General features: G+C 38.6%; 1 protein-coding gene across 1 annotated transcript in view; it reads right to left on the reverse strand.

Moving 5' to 3' along the window:
* LOC307174179 (uncharacterized protein) overlaps positions 1-13,201 on the reverse strand; it is a 29,550-nt gene extending 16,349 nt beyond the window's left edge. The window contains exons 1-7 of the mRNA XM_079897895.1: positions 13,178-13,201; positions 12,841-13,023; positions 10,153-10,251; positions 9,836-10,018; positions 1,282-1,696; positions 1,063-1,176; positions 270-725 (exon numbers count right to left, since the gene is read on the reverse strand). Of these exons, the coding sequence (XP_079754021.1) occupies positions 270-725; positions 1,063-1,176; positions 1,282-1,696; positions 9,836-10,018; positions 10,153-10,251; positions 12,841-13,023 (1,450 nt within the window). The 5' untranslated portion in view covers positions 13,178-13,201. The remainder of the gene's footprint in view (positions 1-269; positions 726-1,062; positions 1,177-1,281; positions 1,697-9,835; positions 10,019-10,152; positions 10,252-12,840; positions 13,024-13,177) is intronic.
* Positions 13,202-20,035: the final 6,834 nt, after the last annotated feature.

Genomic DNA, 20,035 nt, shown 5'->3' on the forward strand with positions numbered 1-20,035 from the left:
ACATCAATGTTGCAAATGTGAATGTATGTTATGTATCTATAACTGTTAGCAGCCTGAAATGTATTAATATGACAGCAGAAATTATTTATTTTTTTAAATCAAATTGTGTTGTATAACGTCTGAAACCTCATTTGTACTGAAAGAGTGATGTACAACCATCTTTAAAACAAGAACTGACATGACAGTCAAACATCATGATAAATTTGATTTGAAAAAAATGAAAAATAAAAATATTTATCAATGATAAAACATTAAAGGAAGAAACATACCTGAAGGAACAAAATCAGAGTGTGTTTGCTGATGTTGCTTTAAAGCTTCTAACCGCATAAAGGTTTTGCCACATTTGCTGCACTGATACGGCCTCTCGTTGGTGTGTGAACACTTGTGTTGAGCTAGATGAGATGATTGGTAGAAACTCCTCTCACAGTGGGGACACTTGAATGGCTTCTCTGCTGTGTGTATTCTCATATGAATATCACAATTTGATTTGGTGCTGAAATTCTTTCCACACTCACTACAGGGGAAAGACTTTCTCACACCTTTCAGAACATCAGAAGAAGAAGACTCTGCCTCACAGTGAAAGTCCTTATTTTGGTGCATTTTTGAATGATGTTTCCTCTTGTGTGCAGTAGAAAAGGTCATCCCACATCTAGAGGAATAGAGTTTTGGTCGCTCTTTCGCTGTAGAGGCTATTTCTCCATCAGAAGATGAACCACTGTTTGAATCTAAAATGAACAAGATGGTAATAAAATATCATTTGACTTACAAGTACACTATATGCAACTAATAAAAACAAGAAGGTGAATCAACTTTCTGCATCATAAAATGGACATCATGGACCACATCACTGTTGCAAATATGAATATATGTAATGTATCTATAACTGTTAGCAGCCTGAAATGTATTAATATGACAGCAGAAATGACATCTTTTTAAAATCAAATTTTGTTGTAGCACGTTTGAAACCTCATTTGTACTGAAAGAGTGATGTACAAGCATCTTTACACCAAGAAATGACATGACAGTCAAACATCCAAATGATAAAACAATAAAGAATCATACCTGAAGGAAGAAAATCATCATCACTATCATCATCATCATCATCATCATCATCATCATCATCACTCCTATCATCATCATTCTGATCCCCTTCATCTGTTACTTCTTCTTTTATGTCTATTGGGTTCATGTAGGAAAAAATAAAAACAACATTAAAAGGAAAAACTAACCTTAAGGTATACAATCACCATCATTAATAGTTATCATTATTTTCATCATCACCTTCAAGGAAATCATTTCCTTCTGCTTGAGCTGTTATTTCTTGTTTAATGTTTATTGCAATCATGCAGTCCACCAGTCTCACTGAACACATCTTCAATGGCGTCTTCAGGATCTGCTGTTCTCCACCGTTACACACTGAACCCAGAGATTCTTTGGAGCAGTGGAGAGAGAGCACGGATCCATCCTGCAGCCCCTGATCACTTTCACATACACTCTCTTGAGTGTCTGTGGGATTTGGCTCAGTGTAACAGAGTAAAGTGAGGCTAAGCTCTGAGTCCTGTGTGTCAGTGAATCTCTGTTCAGAGCGTGGCTGCGGTGTGGGTTGATCTCTGCAGGTCCAGACTGAATCCTGAGTTTCTGTGGAGGTCCCATCAGTCAGACACACTGAATATGGACAGGAAACCTTTCCCACACCCTGAAAGATAGAAAAAAAGAAAATAAATTAACCCCTGTGACAAGCTTGACATAATTAAATATGTTAAGCCAAATTTCTTTCTGCACCACTGCACCTCAGAGGCGCAGAGAGGCATTTGTTTGTGCTTTTCAGAAGTGAAGATGTGAAGTTTTTAGATTCAGAAAAAAAAGAAAAAAAAACACCTATGAGGACACTTGTATGGCTTTTCTCCCGTGTGTATTCTCATAAAAATGAAAAAGTGAGGAAAAATAAATAGATATACTGTATATTTTACACACATACATGTATACAGTACTGGTCAAAAGTTACTATTTTAAATCTTTTTGTAAGAATTCTTTTTTTAGGATTCTTTGATAAATAAAAAGTTAAAAAAGAGCAGCATTTATTTAAAATAGAAATATTTTGTAACAATATACACTACCATTTAAAAATTTGGGGTTAGTAAATTTAGTTTCTTTATTTATTTGAAAGAAATAGGCCCTCTGGGGTCTTTTGGGCTCCTTGAAATGTTTTGACAAGCCCTTACATTTGTGCTTTTATCAATTGCTTATAAACATATTAATGGCAAAGGTAATTACACTGTTTAGCACAAAAAGGACTACCACAATATGTGAGGAACATGTATGTACATTTTTGTATTTTTGAGAGAATAATGTTTATGCATGGCAATTGAAAAAACTAAAAATGAAAGTTTCTGAAATAAGGCCACAAAACACATACTAAATATGTGTCCACAAGACTTTTGACTAATGGATGTTGTCGCCTAGAGTTTTTGCTTCAAAATGATCTGAAAATCATCCTGCCTAATCATTCACATAAAACAATACATTGATTTAAACTTTGTAAGACATGTTTTGTTTGGAAAGGCAATATGCGTGGGGGCGTGAATGATAATGAATAATGCTCTGATTCACACCTGAGAAGACAATGACCTGCATAATGAGCCGCATAATGAGCCTTTCAGTCAGGTATGTCACTGAGAGTACCACAAGTAAAGATTGTGAGGACTTATTTTGTATGCATGCAAATTGTATAATATCCAAGGTAAACATTTCTAGTAACTATGCAGTTAATTCTCATACTGTATTTTCAGAAAGTTTTGGAATATATCCTTTCCCCAAATGTGTCACTAATAAAAAACAATAATAAATAATTTAATGAGAAGGTTAATGTTGCTTACATCTACCTTGAACATATATTTTTAGCTATTTTATTAAAAAGTATTCACATGTAAATCAACAACAATTACACTTTTAACAATATTTCAAGGGCAATCTTTCTTTGTAAAAAAGTATACATTTTATCATACGTATTTCAAAGTTAAGGATTCATTAGTTTGAATATTGGAACAAACACTATAATAACATCTTAGTTGATAATTCAATATACCTACTTTATTTTTGACAAAACATCACAAACTATATTTTTAACATATGAGCAGAAATTGGCGAACAAAAGCTTATTTGATGTGACAGTAGTCTTTTTTACAGTAAAAACGTTATAATCTATACAAAGCTAAATCAACGAAATATTGTCTAAACATTCATATTTCGTCTGTAACATCATTTTCATGATATATTAGCATATAAATGTTAATTTGCAGTTTAATACGTTGCTTATACAAAGACATTTTATTTCAACGTATTTCAGTCGATTTTTACTCATCTTAGTAGCCTATAGAAATACAGATGCAAGCTGTTCTATAGTAAACAACAGCGCGCATCTGTTGAGTTCATTCATTCACACATAGACATGCAATTCATATTTAAACAGTCTTTTAGCGGTTTACAGACCGTCGCAAAACGACCTAAAGTACATGAGTCTGATTAAACTTGATGTGTTTTATCGAGCTGATGTGGACGTTGACACGTTTGCATGGATTGCCTCAGATCATTTGCGTTTAATAGTGCTAATGTAATCACGCCTCTCAGTGGGCGTGATCACATTAGCAGATAATGAGCCATAATGAGCTGAAATGAGAACGACTGACATCTCTCTTTTCATACAGATTACATAAACTGAGAATATTTGTTTTTTATATAAATTACTTAATTTAAAAGAAGATAATTCAAGCGTTATAAAGACATATCTCTCGTGCCTGTGTGACTGAGTATTCGCTGAGTTAGTTCATTTTCAGATGCGTTTCAGAATGGACTTAACTGACAGAGAGAAGGCAGAACTCGCATCATGTTTATTTTTCTTTATTTGGCAAGAAGCACAACACTTTGTTTTTACTGTAAGTATACACAAAAAATAGACACTTAACAGGATTGAATGATGTATAACACTTATATGTAAGATCAAAATCAACAGAGTATTCTGAGTCTCTTTTGCACTGATAAGAAAAAAAGCGAGCTGATCACACCGGCGTGATCGCCGACCCCAGGAGGTTAGTTCAGCAAGAATGTGTTAAATTGCTCAAAAAAAGTGATATTAAAGATTATATTATATTGTTAGAAAATATTTCTATTTTGAATAAATGCTGAATTCTGGGAAAAGTATCACATATTCCAAAAAAATCTGTTTTCAACATTGATAACTGAGTATCAAATCAGCATATTAGAATGATTTCTAAAGGACATAAGAGACTTCTTTCAAAAACATTAATGTTTCCAAATGTACCTGGTTACTAATGTAACCTCGGTTCCCTGAGATAAGGCAGACGAGTACTGCGTCTTAGCTTAAGAAGCTAGGGGAAAACTCTTTTCTCCGAAATACTGAAGCCTTTATAAAATAATGCAGTGTTACAGCACATCCATACAGTGCTGAGGCTTACTCGCACGCTATTGGCTGGTCAGTGGGAACTGCACGTACCAATGGCAGAGCGGCGTAACTGCGCAAACCAATCGGTGCAAAGCCTGCCGAACTGAGCACAGGGGAATCCACCTATAAAAGATGCTCGAATTGCCATGGATTCAGATTTTTAATCGACTGAAGCGACGATCGCTAGTCGTTCGCTCCATAGCACGGCCGTCTACGTAGTACTCGTTCCCTTATCTCAGGGAACCGAGGTTACATTAGTAGGTCACCGGGGAGTAGGTTAGGAGGAGCACAGATTTGTGGAAATTCAGTTCCACCTCTGACCGGGCCAGAATGAGCCATTCGTCGAGGTAGTTCAAAATGCGCATTCCCATTTGTCTTAAAGGGGAGAGTGCTGTATCTATGCACTTTGTAAAAGTGCGGGGGGCCAGAGACAGTCCGAATGGCAGGACTGTATACTGGTAAGCTGTCCCGTCGAAAGCGAATCTCAAGAACAGTCTGTGACAGGGCGCTATTTGGATGTGAAAGTAAGCATCTTTCAGCAAATTGGAGCGAGCATCCTTGCTCTATTGTGTTTATAAGCCATTGTGACACACCAGGGATGTCTTTCCAAGCCTCTGCCCAGTTGGCCAGGGGTTTTATAGTGTTGAGAGGCGGCGTGGTGCGTTTGAGCAGGGTGCCGACGCTTGTGTGGTGCGGAAGAGAAAGAATGCTCTTTTGTTGAGTATTTTAGTTTTTTACTGGGTTCGCTATAACAGCAGTCGAGTGCACTTTGGAAGGCGGTCCTGCCTTGGCGGGACTCGATCCTCCCATCTTCCTGTTCTGCAGTAGGGATGGGCGATATGGCCTAAAAAACTTATCACGATAATTTCAGGGATTTATTGCGATAACGATACAAATGACGATAAATTATTTTCTTCTGTAAAATATCAGATTATGTTATTTTTAAGTTGTGTTCCAGTTACTGTGCTGAAAAACATCACACAACAACAATTACACAATAATAATTCAAATCAATTACAAGTTTAAAATGTAAACACAGATTCTTTATTTATTTATACTCTCATGGTGCAAAAATAGTGCAAAGCAAACAGCAAAAGTAACAATCACCAACCATGTCTTCAGTTGTGTTTCAAAATTACAACAGAGTACAACTGCAAATAAATCCTGATAAAGTAACAAACATGTTAAAGTAACCTGATAAAGTAAAGAAGTTCAGAGTGAAACACACTCTTAGAATGTAAATATAATACGTAAGTGGAACATGCTAACACCAATTAGGTAGTTAAATTATCAACACTCTTGTCCCATGGAACAAATTGTAAAAATAGTGCAAACACTGTATCAAAAAGTAATGATCCCAACTATGTCTTCAGATAGTTTACAAAATAGTGCAAAACAAGATGATAAATTAAAAAAACAAATCAATAAATTAAATTTAAATAAAAGTTTAATTAAACTGTAAACACTGATATACTCTTGCAAAATATAGAAATGAGGCTGACATGAACTGGTAGCGCAAGTTGTATAACACATATACTAGTGTGATTCAGTAGCTTTCAAAAAGAGAACAGGGACACCTTAAGATTTTTGGTCAAGAAGACCAACATATTCACTGTAGCTGGTTTCAGAAGAGACCTTTGGCATGTCACTACATTTCCAGCAGCGCTGAACACCCTCTCTGAGGGTGTACTAGTGGCGGGGATGCACAAGTACTTTTTCACCAAACGACTGATGTTAGGGAAATTCACCTCATGTACCTTCCACCACGTAAGGGGATTGCTTTCACCATCTGCAAGTGGCCCATGCAGGTAGTTGTTTAATTCAGCCTCAATTTTCTCTGTTTCAGAAAGGGTGGTCATCTCAGCAGCTGGTTTCTTGAAAAAACTTCCAAGACTCTTCTTCTGCCTTTTAGATGCACTTTGAGCTTCTTTTGTTGATTCAGATGACGTTACAGGGGTAGAAGAGCCAGCATCACTTGGCATGACAGAAAGGGATTCCACCTCTCTGACTACTCTGGCTTTGATGACCAGGATCTCTTCTTGACTCATATACTGAGTGCGGAAGCGTGGATCAAGAATTGTTGCCATGTTGATCAGTTCCTGAACCTCTTGGTCACCATATTTGGTGTTCATGTAGTCCAATATTGAACTTTTAATTGTCCTGGTGAGATCTGTGTCTTCATCTTTCCCCTGCAGCAGCTCACTGTTGAATAGGTGAAGAGTAGGCTTCAAGCATGACACTGTGACATAGTTTTCAGAAGAGAGGGCATCTGTAAAATCAAGAAGAGGCCCAAGTGCTTTACTGACAGAGTCTAGGACATCAATATCTTGCCAAGTAGGCACCAGATGCCTGGTTGACCTGTCAGCAGCCAGGACTTGCGTAATGGCCTTCTCTTGCTCAAGTATCCGCTCGATCATCTTCTGCCTTGATCCCCATCGTATTGGCGATTCAGTCACAAGTTTGTGTGGCGGAAGGCCAAGTTCTACTTGAGCATCTTTGAGTGTTCGCTGCTTTTTCCAGCTGTGCGAAAAAACACTGACAATCTTCTTACAGACTCCCACAGCTCTGTCAATCCTGGTATCCCTCATGCTTCTCTCTGCAAAACAACAAAAAAACTATTTATTTTTATGCATTTATTTATGTTTCTTTTGCACAAGAATAAAATAAATACAATAAAAAACAAACAAAAACAAAAAAAAGTTAAAAGAAAAAAGTTAAAGTTCAGTTAAAATTAAAATAGTTGAAACTAAAAAAATCATTTAAATAAATGAACATTTAATATTAAATGCACATAATATAAACATTAGCTAATGTAATGAATACATAAATACAGTTAATATTAAGCTCATGTTTGCTAAGTGTGCATGCATTAAATATACTGACACTAAGAGAAAGAGTAAACTTACCACTAGCAATGTGTAGACAATGGCCAAAGCAAGACAGTCTTGTCCACATGTTTAGAGTGGCTGCTTTTACTATATTGGCCCCGCTGTCCGTTGTTAGGCACACCTGTTTCTCCTCATCTAAATTCCATTCTTGAAGAAACTGCTTCAAGCCACTCGCGATGTTTTCACCCGTGTGGTCATCTGGGAAAAAACTTGTCTGGATGCAACAGCTGTTCAAACTCCAGTCACTCGTTATGTAGTGGACCGTAAGGCTAATGTACGGCTCAGTCGCTCTGCTACTCCACATGTCGGCAGTTGAAGCATAAAAATCCCCCGTAGACAGTGATGTTTGTACCCTACCGCGGCACTCTTCATACATCGCTGGCAGGGCTGTTTTGGAAAAGTACTTCCTTGATGGCATGTTGTATCTTGGGTCCAGTTTATGGATCATTCGCTTGAATCCTTCTTTTTCGACAGTTTGGAATGGCAACATGTCTTTTGTCAAACAAAACGCCACTGCTTCCGTCAATTCGTTCCATCGTTTACTTTGCTTATCATAAGGGACGCAACTAGCAAATGCACTGGCAATTTTCGTCTGGGTGGTAATTTTCTTACCCCTAGGAGGTCCACTTGTAGTTTTCGCCTCCGTTGCCTCGCGTATCTTCAGACATTCGTCATGCTCTGGTTTGTGTTTGTGTTTCAGATGGTGGAACAAATTGGACGTGTTTCCACTCTTTGTAACCACCGTTTTTCTGCAAACTTTGCATATTACGGTAGTTTGCTCCTCATCTGATTTTTTGTAACCAAACCAGTTCCAAATTGTGGAGGTAGCTCCTCGCTTCACAACAAGCTCCTCCTCAGCCTCACGTCCGCCTTCCGCCATGCATGTTTTCACTCCGCACAGAGAATGTCCGCACGTGAACAGTGAATCGCGCGCGCGCGCACAAAACTACGTCATCAACTAGACTTATCGTTATTATCGTGAGGAGACAAATGTTTATCGTGAGGAGAATTTTCAACGATATATCGCAAACGATAAGATATCGCCCATCCCTATTCTGCAGGTCAGGAAGACTTCTTTTGCTCAGGGTGACTGCTGACTGCGGTGCTGCTGTTGCGTGGCTGAGTGGCTGCAGGCGCTGGCTTTTTCTGCTGGTGAGTCGGCACGCTTTTCTGGCGACTCAAGGCAGCAGAGCTAAAGCGTTTGGGCAGAAAGTGTCTCATAGCCTGGGATGCTTTTTGTGGTGTGGTGAAACGCTCCGCAAAACTGTCCACCGCGGGGCCGAAGAGACCGGCAGATAAGACGGGAGAGTCAAGGAAGGCGGTTTTGTCGGCATCCTTGATATCAGTTAGGTTGAGCCACAGGTGTCGCTCTAACACCACAAGGCTGGCCATGGATCTGCTTATGGCCTGGGCGGTGGCTTTCGTAGCGAGGTCGCAGAAAGGTTCCGGGTGAGGCCTCTACGGGCAAGGCCCAGTCCAAGCCGAGCTTGCTGACGGTCTTATTGAGGACGCGGATTAATTCTGGCGTCCACATTTCCCGCCTTCGAGATGCTGCGGTGGTGAGACGGAGAGGGGACGGGGTCCTCGAAGGAGCCCAACCAATCCTCAGCGTCAGATGCCTCCAATGACACTGAGTCATTGCACGGGTCCTCATCATATCGCCCGAACGAGACTAGACCCCCAGCGTTGGGCAGGGGGTGCTGGTCTGCGTGGGAAAATATCACGGGCGACATCTCTCTCTGAGGAGGCAGTGAGGCACGCGGGAACCGGGCGTACCGACCTCCTGATATTCAGCCCTCTGACTCCGCCGTTTTTTTCCGCCGAAGTTTGGCAGGAAAAGGGAACGGGAGAGCGCGAGGGGCGGGGTGGTGCTGTGAAAAGAGCGCTATCAATGAGCGGAGAGAGGCGAGCAGCATACTCCCGCAGTGAGAGCAGCTGGACTCGCTTAGAGCAATGTCAGCGTGGGGCTTTGAAAGCAGGCAGACAACACACTCGCTGTGACCATCGTCATGATGCAAAGAGGCTCTGCATGTGCCACATGTGTGGCACAGCATTACAACGCCGTTTGCTCAGTTCGGCGGGCTTCGCACTGATTGGTTCGCGCAGTTACGCCGCTTTGCCATTGGTTCGTGCAGTTTCCACTGACCAGCCAATAGCATGCGAGTAAGTCTCAGCACTGTATGCAGTAGCACTGCGTTATTTTATAAAGGCTTCAGTATTTCAGAGAAAGGAGTTTTCCCCTAGCATCTTAAGCTAAGTCTAAGACTCGACTGAACGTTCGAAAAGGAACTACTTGTGTGTATATGTGCATATATATATATATATATATATATATATATATAAATAATGAAATTGACTTTGTGCTTTATAAAACTTGTTTTGCATATGGATTGCAATTCAATTTAAGAAGTCAATAATGATTAATCTAATGAAACGATTTTACATTCAGACAGTCAATAAGGTAAATGAATGTTGAATGTGTCCATACCTCTCCATTGAGTTTGTCTCCCCTCTCCCTCAGCTTTGCCTCCAGTAATCCCACCTCTTTCTTTAGCTGAGAGATTTCTGCGATGAAATCATCGATATCCAGCATGGACAGATCAGTTCCTACAGATTTACAGCAGGACTGAGAGTCACAGATTAGATCCACATCAGCTCTCATCATCAACATCTACACACAAAAACATCAAGCAAACATTTATGACGTAACGTAACGTTACTCACACTCAAAAATAAATATGAAATGAGAGCAAACAGTTTCTGAGGAAAAATAAACATAAATGCAGTTGTGTTGTGTTTAGTTACATTTTGTGGCTCCTCTGAGCAGAAATATTCTTGGATGTTGTGATACACGTCGCCCTTTGTTGTCAGATTTCTGCTCGTCTGTCCTGAAACTGTGATTAACTGTGTGAAAACAGCGCGAAAAACGTATGTTACAGTATAGGGTAATGGGCGATTAAAACACCAAAGAGAGTAAACATTAAACAGCAAGTAAAATACATGTTAAACCATGGAATATATTTAAAAACAATTCTGTGTTGTTCTAAGGGGTTCAAACCTTTCTTCTTTCTTTATCGAGTTTACTGTCGGGCTGGGCAGTAGCACGTTATTATTTTATAAAGGCTTCAGTATTTCGGAGAAAGGAGTTTTCCCCTAGCGTCTTAAAGATTTCAAACCCAAAAAAAAAAGGATCACATTCATCTAATCTTTCCTAACGATTCGCTAGCTACCCGCCCCATAAGCATGGCGTCAAAAAAACGCGTCTCTGTAGGCAGCCTAGGCTCTGAGATCTGCACACAAAAACAATTGGTTTCACCAACCACTCAAAACCAAAACAAATAGTGTTCCAACCAATCACCGACAGGGGGAGGGTGTTGTGAGGTTTTGAGCCAGCTTCTTCTTCAGCGCCGACTTCGCGTGCAGCCGTACACGAGCACAAAAACTCACAACACCCTCCCCCTGTCTGTGATTGGTTGGAACACTATTTGTTTTGGTTTTGAGTGGTTGGTGAAACCAATTGTTTTTGTGTGCAGATCTCAGAGTCTAGGCTGCCTACAGAGACGCGTTTTTTTGACGGCATGCTTATGGGGCGGGCAGCTAGCGGATCGTTAGGAAAGATTAGATGAAAGTGATCATTTTTTTGGGGGGGCCTGAAATCACTGATACGACCTTTAAGCTAAGTCTAAGACTCGACTGAACGTTCGAAAATGAACTACTTGTGTGTATATGTGTATATGTGCATATATATATATATATATATATATATATATATATATATATATATATATATATATATATATTAGGGGTGGAGCCGAACCCGAATACGGTATTCGGAAAGGCACAAATAATGTGTTTTTTCCGAATACTTATTTCGAACAAATACTTTAAAAATATTTGTATTCGGGAACAAGAAAAACTTTATATCAAAAAGCTGCGTTTACTCATGACAGGAAATCCGACCGGCGGCGCTGCTGATGTGGTGGCTGTAAATCCACTTGTTGATAAGAAAGGAGGAAAGAGCCACATATGGAAATATTTTGGATTAGGCTAATGTCACGTTGTCATAAGGGGCTGTTCACATAGCGCGTTTTTTTTTTGCGCGTGCAGATTTGCGTGCCTATGTCCATGTTGCATAGCAACGACAGACGCCACGAGAGAACAAGCGCTTGTGGAAAGGAGAAAGCGGTGCGAACTGCGCTCTCCATGATGACGAGGAAGTATCAGCAAAGAATTAATTGATTTCTAGCTCTGCATTAGCTTTAGATATATTTATGGAGATGAGAAATGAAATAAAAAGCCGTCATTATGTCATTAATATCAGTCCATCAGAAAAGCAGTTCTAGGCTTATTCTTGGCTGGATAACTCTTAGCAGGTTTAAAAAGCCCTTTTAAAATTAAATATGAATGCAGTTTTGGATTAAATAAAAGTACAGTCAAGTCAAATAAAACACGTTTTATCTCCTGTATTTGGTAACACTACAATAAGATACCCTTCATTAACATTACTTAATGCGTTATCTAACATCAACACATTGAGTGAACAATATATTTTTACAACATTAATTAATCTTTGTGAATGTTATTTAATACAAACACTTCATTGGTCATGTTTGTTCACTTCATTCATTGTGCATTAAATAATGTTAACATAAATAATGTTAACTTTTGATTTTAAAAATGTATTTTTAAATGAACCCCAAGGAGAATAATTATGACAGTAGGCTATAACTATTGTTTATTGTTAGGTAATTTTATCTAATGTTATCTAACAAATGGAATCTTATTGTAAAGTGTTTTTAATACTACAGTTTCCATCTTTGTAACCATGATATACACTTTAATATATGTAAATTTAATCTAAATTAAGCTTTGGTACCGAAATTGGTACCGAGAACCGTGGATTTTCACTGGTATTGGTACCGAATACTGAAATTTTGGTAGCCTACCATGACAACACTAGTAGCTCTGTTAGCTCTGTAATTTAGACAATAGGCTGTTGACAGAGTAACATTAACGTAGGTTCGTAGGTAACGTTCCTTTTTACATGTTCATTGCTGGATTTATGGAAAAACATCAACCAATATTGCATATCCATAATTATTATAATGGATATAATTAAAGAATACTTACACTATAACGTAAATTAGAAGTGTAACGCAAAAAAAAAATGGATTTTTACACCTATTTTGAATTTTACTCGAATACAAATACAAATACTTTTCCCCCTCAACAAATACAAATACAGATACAAATACCGGCTGCTTTGCACACCCCTAATATATATATATATATATATATATATATATATATATATATATATATATATATATATATATATATATATAATGAAATTGACTTTGTGCTTTATTAAACTTGTTTTGCATATGGATTGCAATTCAGTCTAATAAGTCAATAATGATTAATCTAATGAAACGATTTTACATCCAGACAGTCAATAAGGTAAATGAATGTTGAATGTGTCCATAACGTTACCTCTCCATTGAGTTTGTCTCCCCTCTCCCTCAGCTTTGCCTCCAGTAATGCCACCTCTTTCTTTAGCTGAGAGATTTCTGTGATGAAATCATCAATATCCAGCATGGACAGATCAGTTTCTACAGATTTGCAGCAGGACTGAGAGTCACAGATCAGATCCACATCAGCTCTCATCATCAACATCTACACACAAAAACATCAAATAAACGTTTGACGTAACGTAACGTTACTCACACTCAACAATATGAAATGAGAGCAAACAGTTTCCCAGCAAGTAAAATACGCGTTAAACCATGCAATATAAAAACAATTCTGTGTTGTTCAAAGGCGTTCAAACCTTTCTTCTTTTTTTATCGAGTTCACCGTCGGGCTAGGGGCTACAGAGCGGCATATCGCCACCTGCAGCACTGGAGTGAGAAGACACTAGCGACATCATAGTTCAGACGACGATACTTTACAACAAAAACACATTCAATCTGCTGAAGAGGACTGAAGAACGCCTCTGTGATTATTTGGTATCTTTCTTTAATCATAGGAAATGTCCGCTATCAATACGGTAGTAACAAGTTTGTCCTGCAGTAGCCTATATTTAATCATACTGTAGCCTCTCTCTCTCTCTCTCTCTCTCTCTCTCTCTCTCTCTCTCTCTCTCTCTCTTCTATATATATATACATATTCATATATATGAGGGATAAAATCATGCTGTAAACATATAAATATATGTATTGTAAATTGTAATTCTACACAAAGTTTTAAACAGAGTTAATTTTTTATTTAAAGCTATACTGTGCTAATATTTTATTGTTAGCACAGTATGTTGTGCTGTTTTTCCAGGTAATATTGTAAACATTTATACATCATGTTAATGCCCAGATTAACCAATGTCAGCCGAGCCACATCTGGTAGCCTATGTGGATTCCACGCGCACCAGATGTGGGCATAGACAGTAATGAAATAAAAGAAATGGACACAGCGACCCCATAGACTTCAACGGAGAAAAGTGAAGCAATTAGAAGCACTCACTTCCTGATGTCTGAGCGAGAGCGTACTGCGCAAACTCAAACTGAGCTTGACGACGTAGATGTGAGTGAGCAACCTGTCTGTCTTCTAGTAGCTGTGCCAAGAGAAATCTGAATCATTCCCTTCCGAAACTTGCAGAGACGGAGAGCGTGAGTAGGAGCTGTCCATGAGCTAGGTGCAGGAGCAACTTTTGCTAAGTATTCTGATTAATAATTTTGTCATTTTGCCTCCACGTTCCCCCGATTGCCTGCGAGCTTCTCCTGTCCATACGGTAATCTCTCTACTGTGCGACAGAGAGTCGCGTCGCCTATTTTTACAAAAACTGCTTCTACGGGGCCATAACGTAAGATACAAGGTAATGGAGCCTTTTATACATTTTCGTGTTTCTTTAGAAATAAATAATGGACAAATGGAGTCTTTAAACGCCTCAGATGTAAAGTTATTCGCTGTCAAAGTGACACCAAAATGAATGAGAGTCAATGGAATGCTAACAGCAGGTGATGGTCTGCTAATCAATGGCGGCCCCCGGCGAAGCTTCGGTTTCCGGCTGATGGATTACCCCCTTGGATGTGGGCTGGATCTAGGCGACACTATGTTGCTGTCTGGGATAATTTTAATCATTTAAATTCAGAAATTATATACATTAACAGATTCATAAATAAAAGAATATAAATACAATTTAGATAGAATGTCATATAGTCGACACAATTAAATGATTTGTTACAATCACTTGCAGGAACACCTTGCAGCTAAGTTACTATAAAAATATTCAGCCATCAGCTGAGCTCTATGCTAGGCCTATACTATGACCATATACTTCCTCTTTTTACCGGACATGTCCTCTTTTTGGACCTAAAAAAAAATGCGTCCGGCCGGGATTTCTAGATCGCCCAAAATGTCCGGGATTTGGCTTTTGCTTTCTACAGTCACCATTCATTGTGTTTACATGTACACCTTTTGTTTTAATCGAACTGAATTCATTCAGATTTATGAATCTGAATGTACTGTTTACATGAATGACAAAGAAGTGATCGATGTGCGTTATTGCATCGCTTTAGGTCCCGCCTTCTCGCACGGCAACATTGGTCGGTCGGTCAGTCATGTAGGTAATTCAACATAGAGGGTTTTCACCGACGTCACGTTCTGGGCGGTAACCCGGATGCGCGGCCATTATGGAGGCACTCGGATGTAAACAACAGCATAGATTGCACAATTTATGTACTACTGAACACACTGTTACACTAATAAACCACGGAAAAAAACACATGGAAGCTGCAAAATCATATAGAGAAGAACTTAGTAAGCAGGAAAGAGCGTAAAATTTTGCCAAACTAAAGTTAATATGTGGTAAAGATCCGAACGAGCTAGCTTCTCTAGCCCTTACTGCAACTCTTCCTTCTATTTCTTATCCCGACATAGGCTACGTTCAGATTGTCAGTCCAAAAAAGCACATGACATCCGTTTCAAGCTACATCCATATGTGGTTTGAAATCCTATTCAAATCACATGTCAGGAAATCCACTTCAGTCTGAACGCTCTGATCGGATCTTGCATGGTAGTTACTTTCTCACGCCACGTAAAATGTAAACGTCAGACGTTGTTATAGGGAACATGCTGAAAGTCGCTGCCGAAACATGGCTGTGTTGTTGCAAAGTGCCGGACGAGCAGAAAATTATTATTTTTGAAACCGGCACAGATAAGAGCGCGAAAAAAAGCTGTGCATACTAGCCTCCTACAGTTCTGCAGCAGGCTCAAGACCAATGCTCAAGACGCAGTAGTCCAGCGCGGCGGCTACACATTTCCATGTTGTAAAATTTAAATAAGACAACATCTCTATTGCAAATGCAAACCCCTCCAACAACGCAACGTCATTGCCATATTGCCAAAGAGCTGTATGGACACACAGATCGGATCTGAACAGTTGCGATACACAGTGTGGACATCATTTTAGATCACATTCCAATCAGAAACAAAGATAATCGGATTTGGACTGACAGTGTGAATGTAGCCATAGTTAACTATGTCAACATTTTAGCCATAGTCAACGCTTCATTTACACATGTGGCTGATGCTGTGCCTCTCTCAACCACAAATGCCTTCTTTCATCAGTTTGTTGCTATTTAACTTCTGACAGTCTAAAGAACTCTAAATGTTTTTTCCCGGTGCGACTGATTAGTACAGTCCAAAACTCAACCATTTTCAGCAGCAATAATCAGCCAAATTTGCGAGTCGTTCAGTTCAGTGGCATTGTTTACATTCAGTGCCTCCAAAATGGCCGACTTCCGGATTGATGACATGTAGTGAAAACCCTCTATTGGTCAAACTGCATCTCAATCACCCTCAGCACCACGGCAACAGCCAAGAGACACAGAGCAGCGCTTGCTTGTCAACAGTGGCACATAGCTTCTGAACAGCGTTAAAAAAAGCACAAATGTAAATTCACAGATGAGTTACAGAGAAAATTCCTGTGTTTTCGTCTCGGTCGGGATCCGTGTGAAACAGAATGCATGACCTGCAAAGCTAGCACGTACGTCCCATAAAGTTGCTAGCGACCTGAAAGCCCCCATAAAGTATTGAAGCGAACATCTGAAGGACTGGAATTATTTTTACTGAAATAGTGGGTTTTTTTATGGCAACTGATTTTTTTAATTTAATTTTAACCAGTGTCATGTAAAAGGTGTTAAAAACTTTTTTTTTATTTGTTTGTCATTATTCGTTGCGGGCCAAAAGTTGAATGGAAAGGATATATTACTTTATGCATTAAAGTTCAATAACATAGTTGCAATGCATTTGTCAAGCATTTGTTGATGCATTGAAGTAATGAATACTTGTTTGTAAACAAATGATAATGACATAAAATTTTTTAGCACTGGTGCATGTTGATTCAGAGTTTGCGTCTGAAGTCTTCGCAGGAGTTGGTGCCATCTCTTCATATTTGTTGGGCATCTAAAGTTTTCATAATAGGCTGGATCCAAACTGGAGCTGAAATACTCTCTATAGTTACCTCAGGATGGGAATCCCAAGATAAAACAGAGAAGCAAATAGAAAATAATTAGCGACGCTGCTGTTCATTAACATTAATAACATCAATAACATTAAGCAAGAATAATCATGTGCATTTGATCTGATATAACTATATAAGCCTAGGACATGCATTATATGAATGCTATAGGCTAAAGAGATTTTCTTTAATCTAGATTTAAACTTGGAGAGTGAGTCTGAGCCTCGAACATTATCAGGAAGGCTATTCCAGAGTTTAGGAGCTAAATGTGAAAAAGCTCTCCCTCCTTTAGTGGACTTAGATATTCTAGGTAAAAGCCTAGTTTGTGACTTTAAAGGGCGTGATGGATTGTAAGTTGATATAAGATTAGTTAAATACACAGGAGCTAAACCATTTTGGGCCTTATAGGTCAGTAGCAATACTTTGTAAATTATACAGAACTTAATAGGTAACCAGTGTAGAGATAATAAAATTGGTGTTATATGATCATATTTTCTTGACCTGGTAAGAACTCTAGCAGCTGCATTTTAGACTAATTGTAGCTTGTTTATTGAGGATGCAGGACAACCAGCTAGTAATGCATTACAGTAATTTAGTCTAGAGGTCATGAATGCATGAACTAACTTTTCTGCATCAGAAACAGATAGCATGTTCCGGAGATTAGGGATGTTTCTGAAGTGGAAAAAGGCTGTTTTTGTAACATGAAATATGATTTTCGAAAGATTAGTTGCTGTCTAATATAACGCCCAGGTCTTTAACTGTAGAGGATGAAGTTCAGTACATCCTTCCAAATGCAAATTGTATTCTAGAGATTCTGTATACATGTTTTTGGTCCAATAAGTAATACCTCAGTCTTAGCTGAATTTAATAGAAGAAAATTACAGGTCATTTGCATGCGGATTGCATGCGGAGTCCCATGACTCTCTGCTACATTGATGGAACAAAGAACTGTTATTAACTCTTATGAATGTACGGAAGTGTATGACCTTGTCTGTCTGCTAGCGGCCTCACGTCACCCAGGTCAGATAAATCCCATCACATAGAGCCTCTTTCACCTAGCTATCATCTTATAGAGACTGTGTCTGTTCCCCGAATTTGGAAATCCAAAAAAAACGTTTAAACCCATCTAAGGTTAAAAATTTAATTGATGTTCAACAAATAAAAAACAGCTATAATACAGACGAGCAAATGCTAAAGCTTGGGTTGCTGAATATTCGATCGCTTACTTCAAAAGCACTCATTGTTAATGATATCATTTCAGATAATAACCTAGATGTGCTGTGTTTGACAGAAACCTGGCTAAAACCAAACGATTACATTACTTTAAATGAGTCCACCCTGCAAGATTACTGTTATAAACATGAGCATCGTCTGAAACGCAAAGGGGGAGGAGTTGCTGTAATTTATAGTAATATTTTCAAAACCACTAAGAAATCAAGTTTTAAATATAATTATTTTGAAGTGTTTAAGTACTTAATGTAAAAATATATAGTATAAATGATAAATCACGTTTGAGATTTGTGCTGGCTACTGTATACAGGCCACCAGGGCACCATACAGACTTTATCAAAGAATTTGCGGACTTTCTATCAGAATTAATATTGACTGCAGATAAAGTACTAATTGTTGGTAATTTTAATATACACATCGATAATGAAAAAGATGCATTGGGTTTGGCATTTAAAGACATTGTAAACTCTACTGGAGTTAGACAACACGTGTCAGGACCTACTCATTGTCGTAATCATACTCTAGATCTAATATTATCACACGGAGTAGATGTTGATGCCGTTGAAATTCTGCAGCAGAGCGATGACATCTCAGATCATTATCTAGTCTCGTGTAAACTTCATTTAGCCAAGGCTGCAAAGCCGACTCCGTGTTTCAAATATGTTAGACCTATCACTTCTGCCACTAAAGATTGCTTTATTAATAATCTTCCTAATCAGTTTCATCATCTCAGCATCCCAGATAGCTTAGAAGAACTCGATATTGCAACAGAAACTTTTAACTCTCTCTTTTCCAGCACTTTAGACACAGTTGCTCCGTTGCGCTTAAAGAAGATTAAAGAAAATAGTCCAACGCCGTGGTACAACGAGCACACTCGGGCCCATCTCTCATTTGAAAGTCATGTGTCTAGTATCTGTAAAACTGCATTTTTCCATCTTAAAAATATATATAAATTATGCCATATGCTCTCAGTGACAAATGCGGAACAGTTAGTTTATGCGTTCATGACCTCAAGGCTAGATTATTGTAATGCTCTACTGGGTGGTTGCCCTGCACGCTTAATAAACAAACTACAGCTAGTTCAAAACGCAGCAGCTCGAGTTCTTACCAGAACCAGGAAGTATGACCATATTAGCCCGGTTCTGTCAAAACTGCACTGGCTCCCTATTAAACATCGCATCAGTTTTAAAATATTGCTGATCACTTACAAAGCACTAAATGGTTTAGCTCCGCAGTACTTGAGCGAGCTCTTTTACTGATAATTTACTGACATTATCTTACTGACATACCTTATAGATATGATCTAAACCACCTTAATGCCTGTTCCTGAATACCAGTGTAATTTGGTAATCGATCTAAGAGTATTTTATGATGGTGTCGAATGCAGCACTATAAGATCAAGTAAAACTAGTATAGAGATATAGTGAGAAGCTAGAAGTAAGTCATTTGTGATTTTAACGAGTGCAGTTTCTGTGCTAGGATGGGGCCTAAATCCAGACTGAAATTTTCATACATATCATTATTTTACAACAAAGAGCCTAATTGAGCGGACATGATTCTAGTATTTCTAGTATATAAATTCTAGTATTTTAGACATAAAAGGAAGATTTGAAATGGGTCTGTAATTTTCTAATTCATTTGGATCTAATTGTGATTTCTTTATGAGAGGCTTAATAACTGCCAGCTTGAACAAACTTGGAACATAACCTAGAGATAAAAACGAGTTAATAATATTGAGAAGAGGCTCTTCTGCTACAGGTAACAACTCTTTCAGTAATTTAGTGGGTATTGGATCTACCAAACATGTTGCTGGTTTAGATGCAAATATATATTTATTTATGGGGGGGCGGGGGGGGGGGGGGGGGGGTAATTGAGGCTGAATCTTAAGAAACTGTTAACATTTACAGTTGTATTTCTGATGCATTCGATTTTCTCACTGAAGAA

This window comes from Squalius cephalus, assembly GCF_949319135.1.
Source record: "Squalius cephalus genome assembly, chromosome: 16".
NCBI classification, from domain to species: Eukaryota; Metazoa; Chordata; class Actinopteri; order Cypriniformes; family Leuciscidae; genus Squalius; species Squalius cephalus.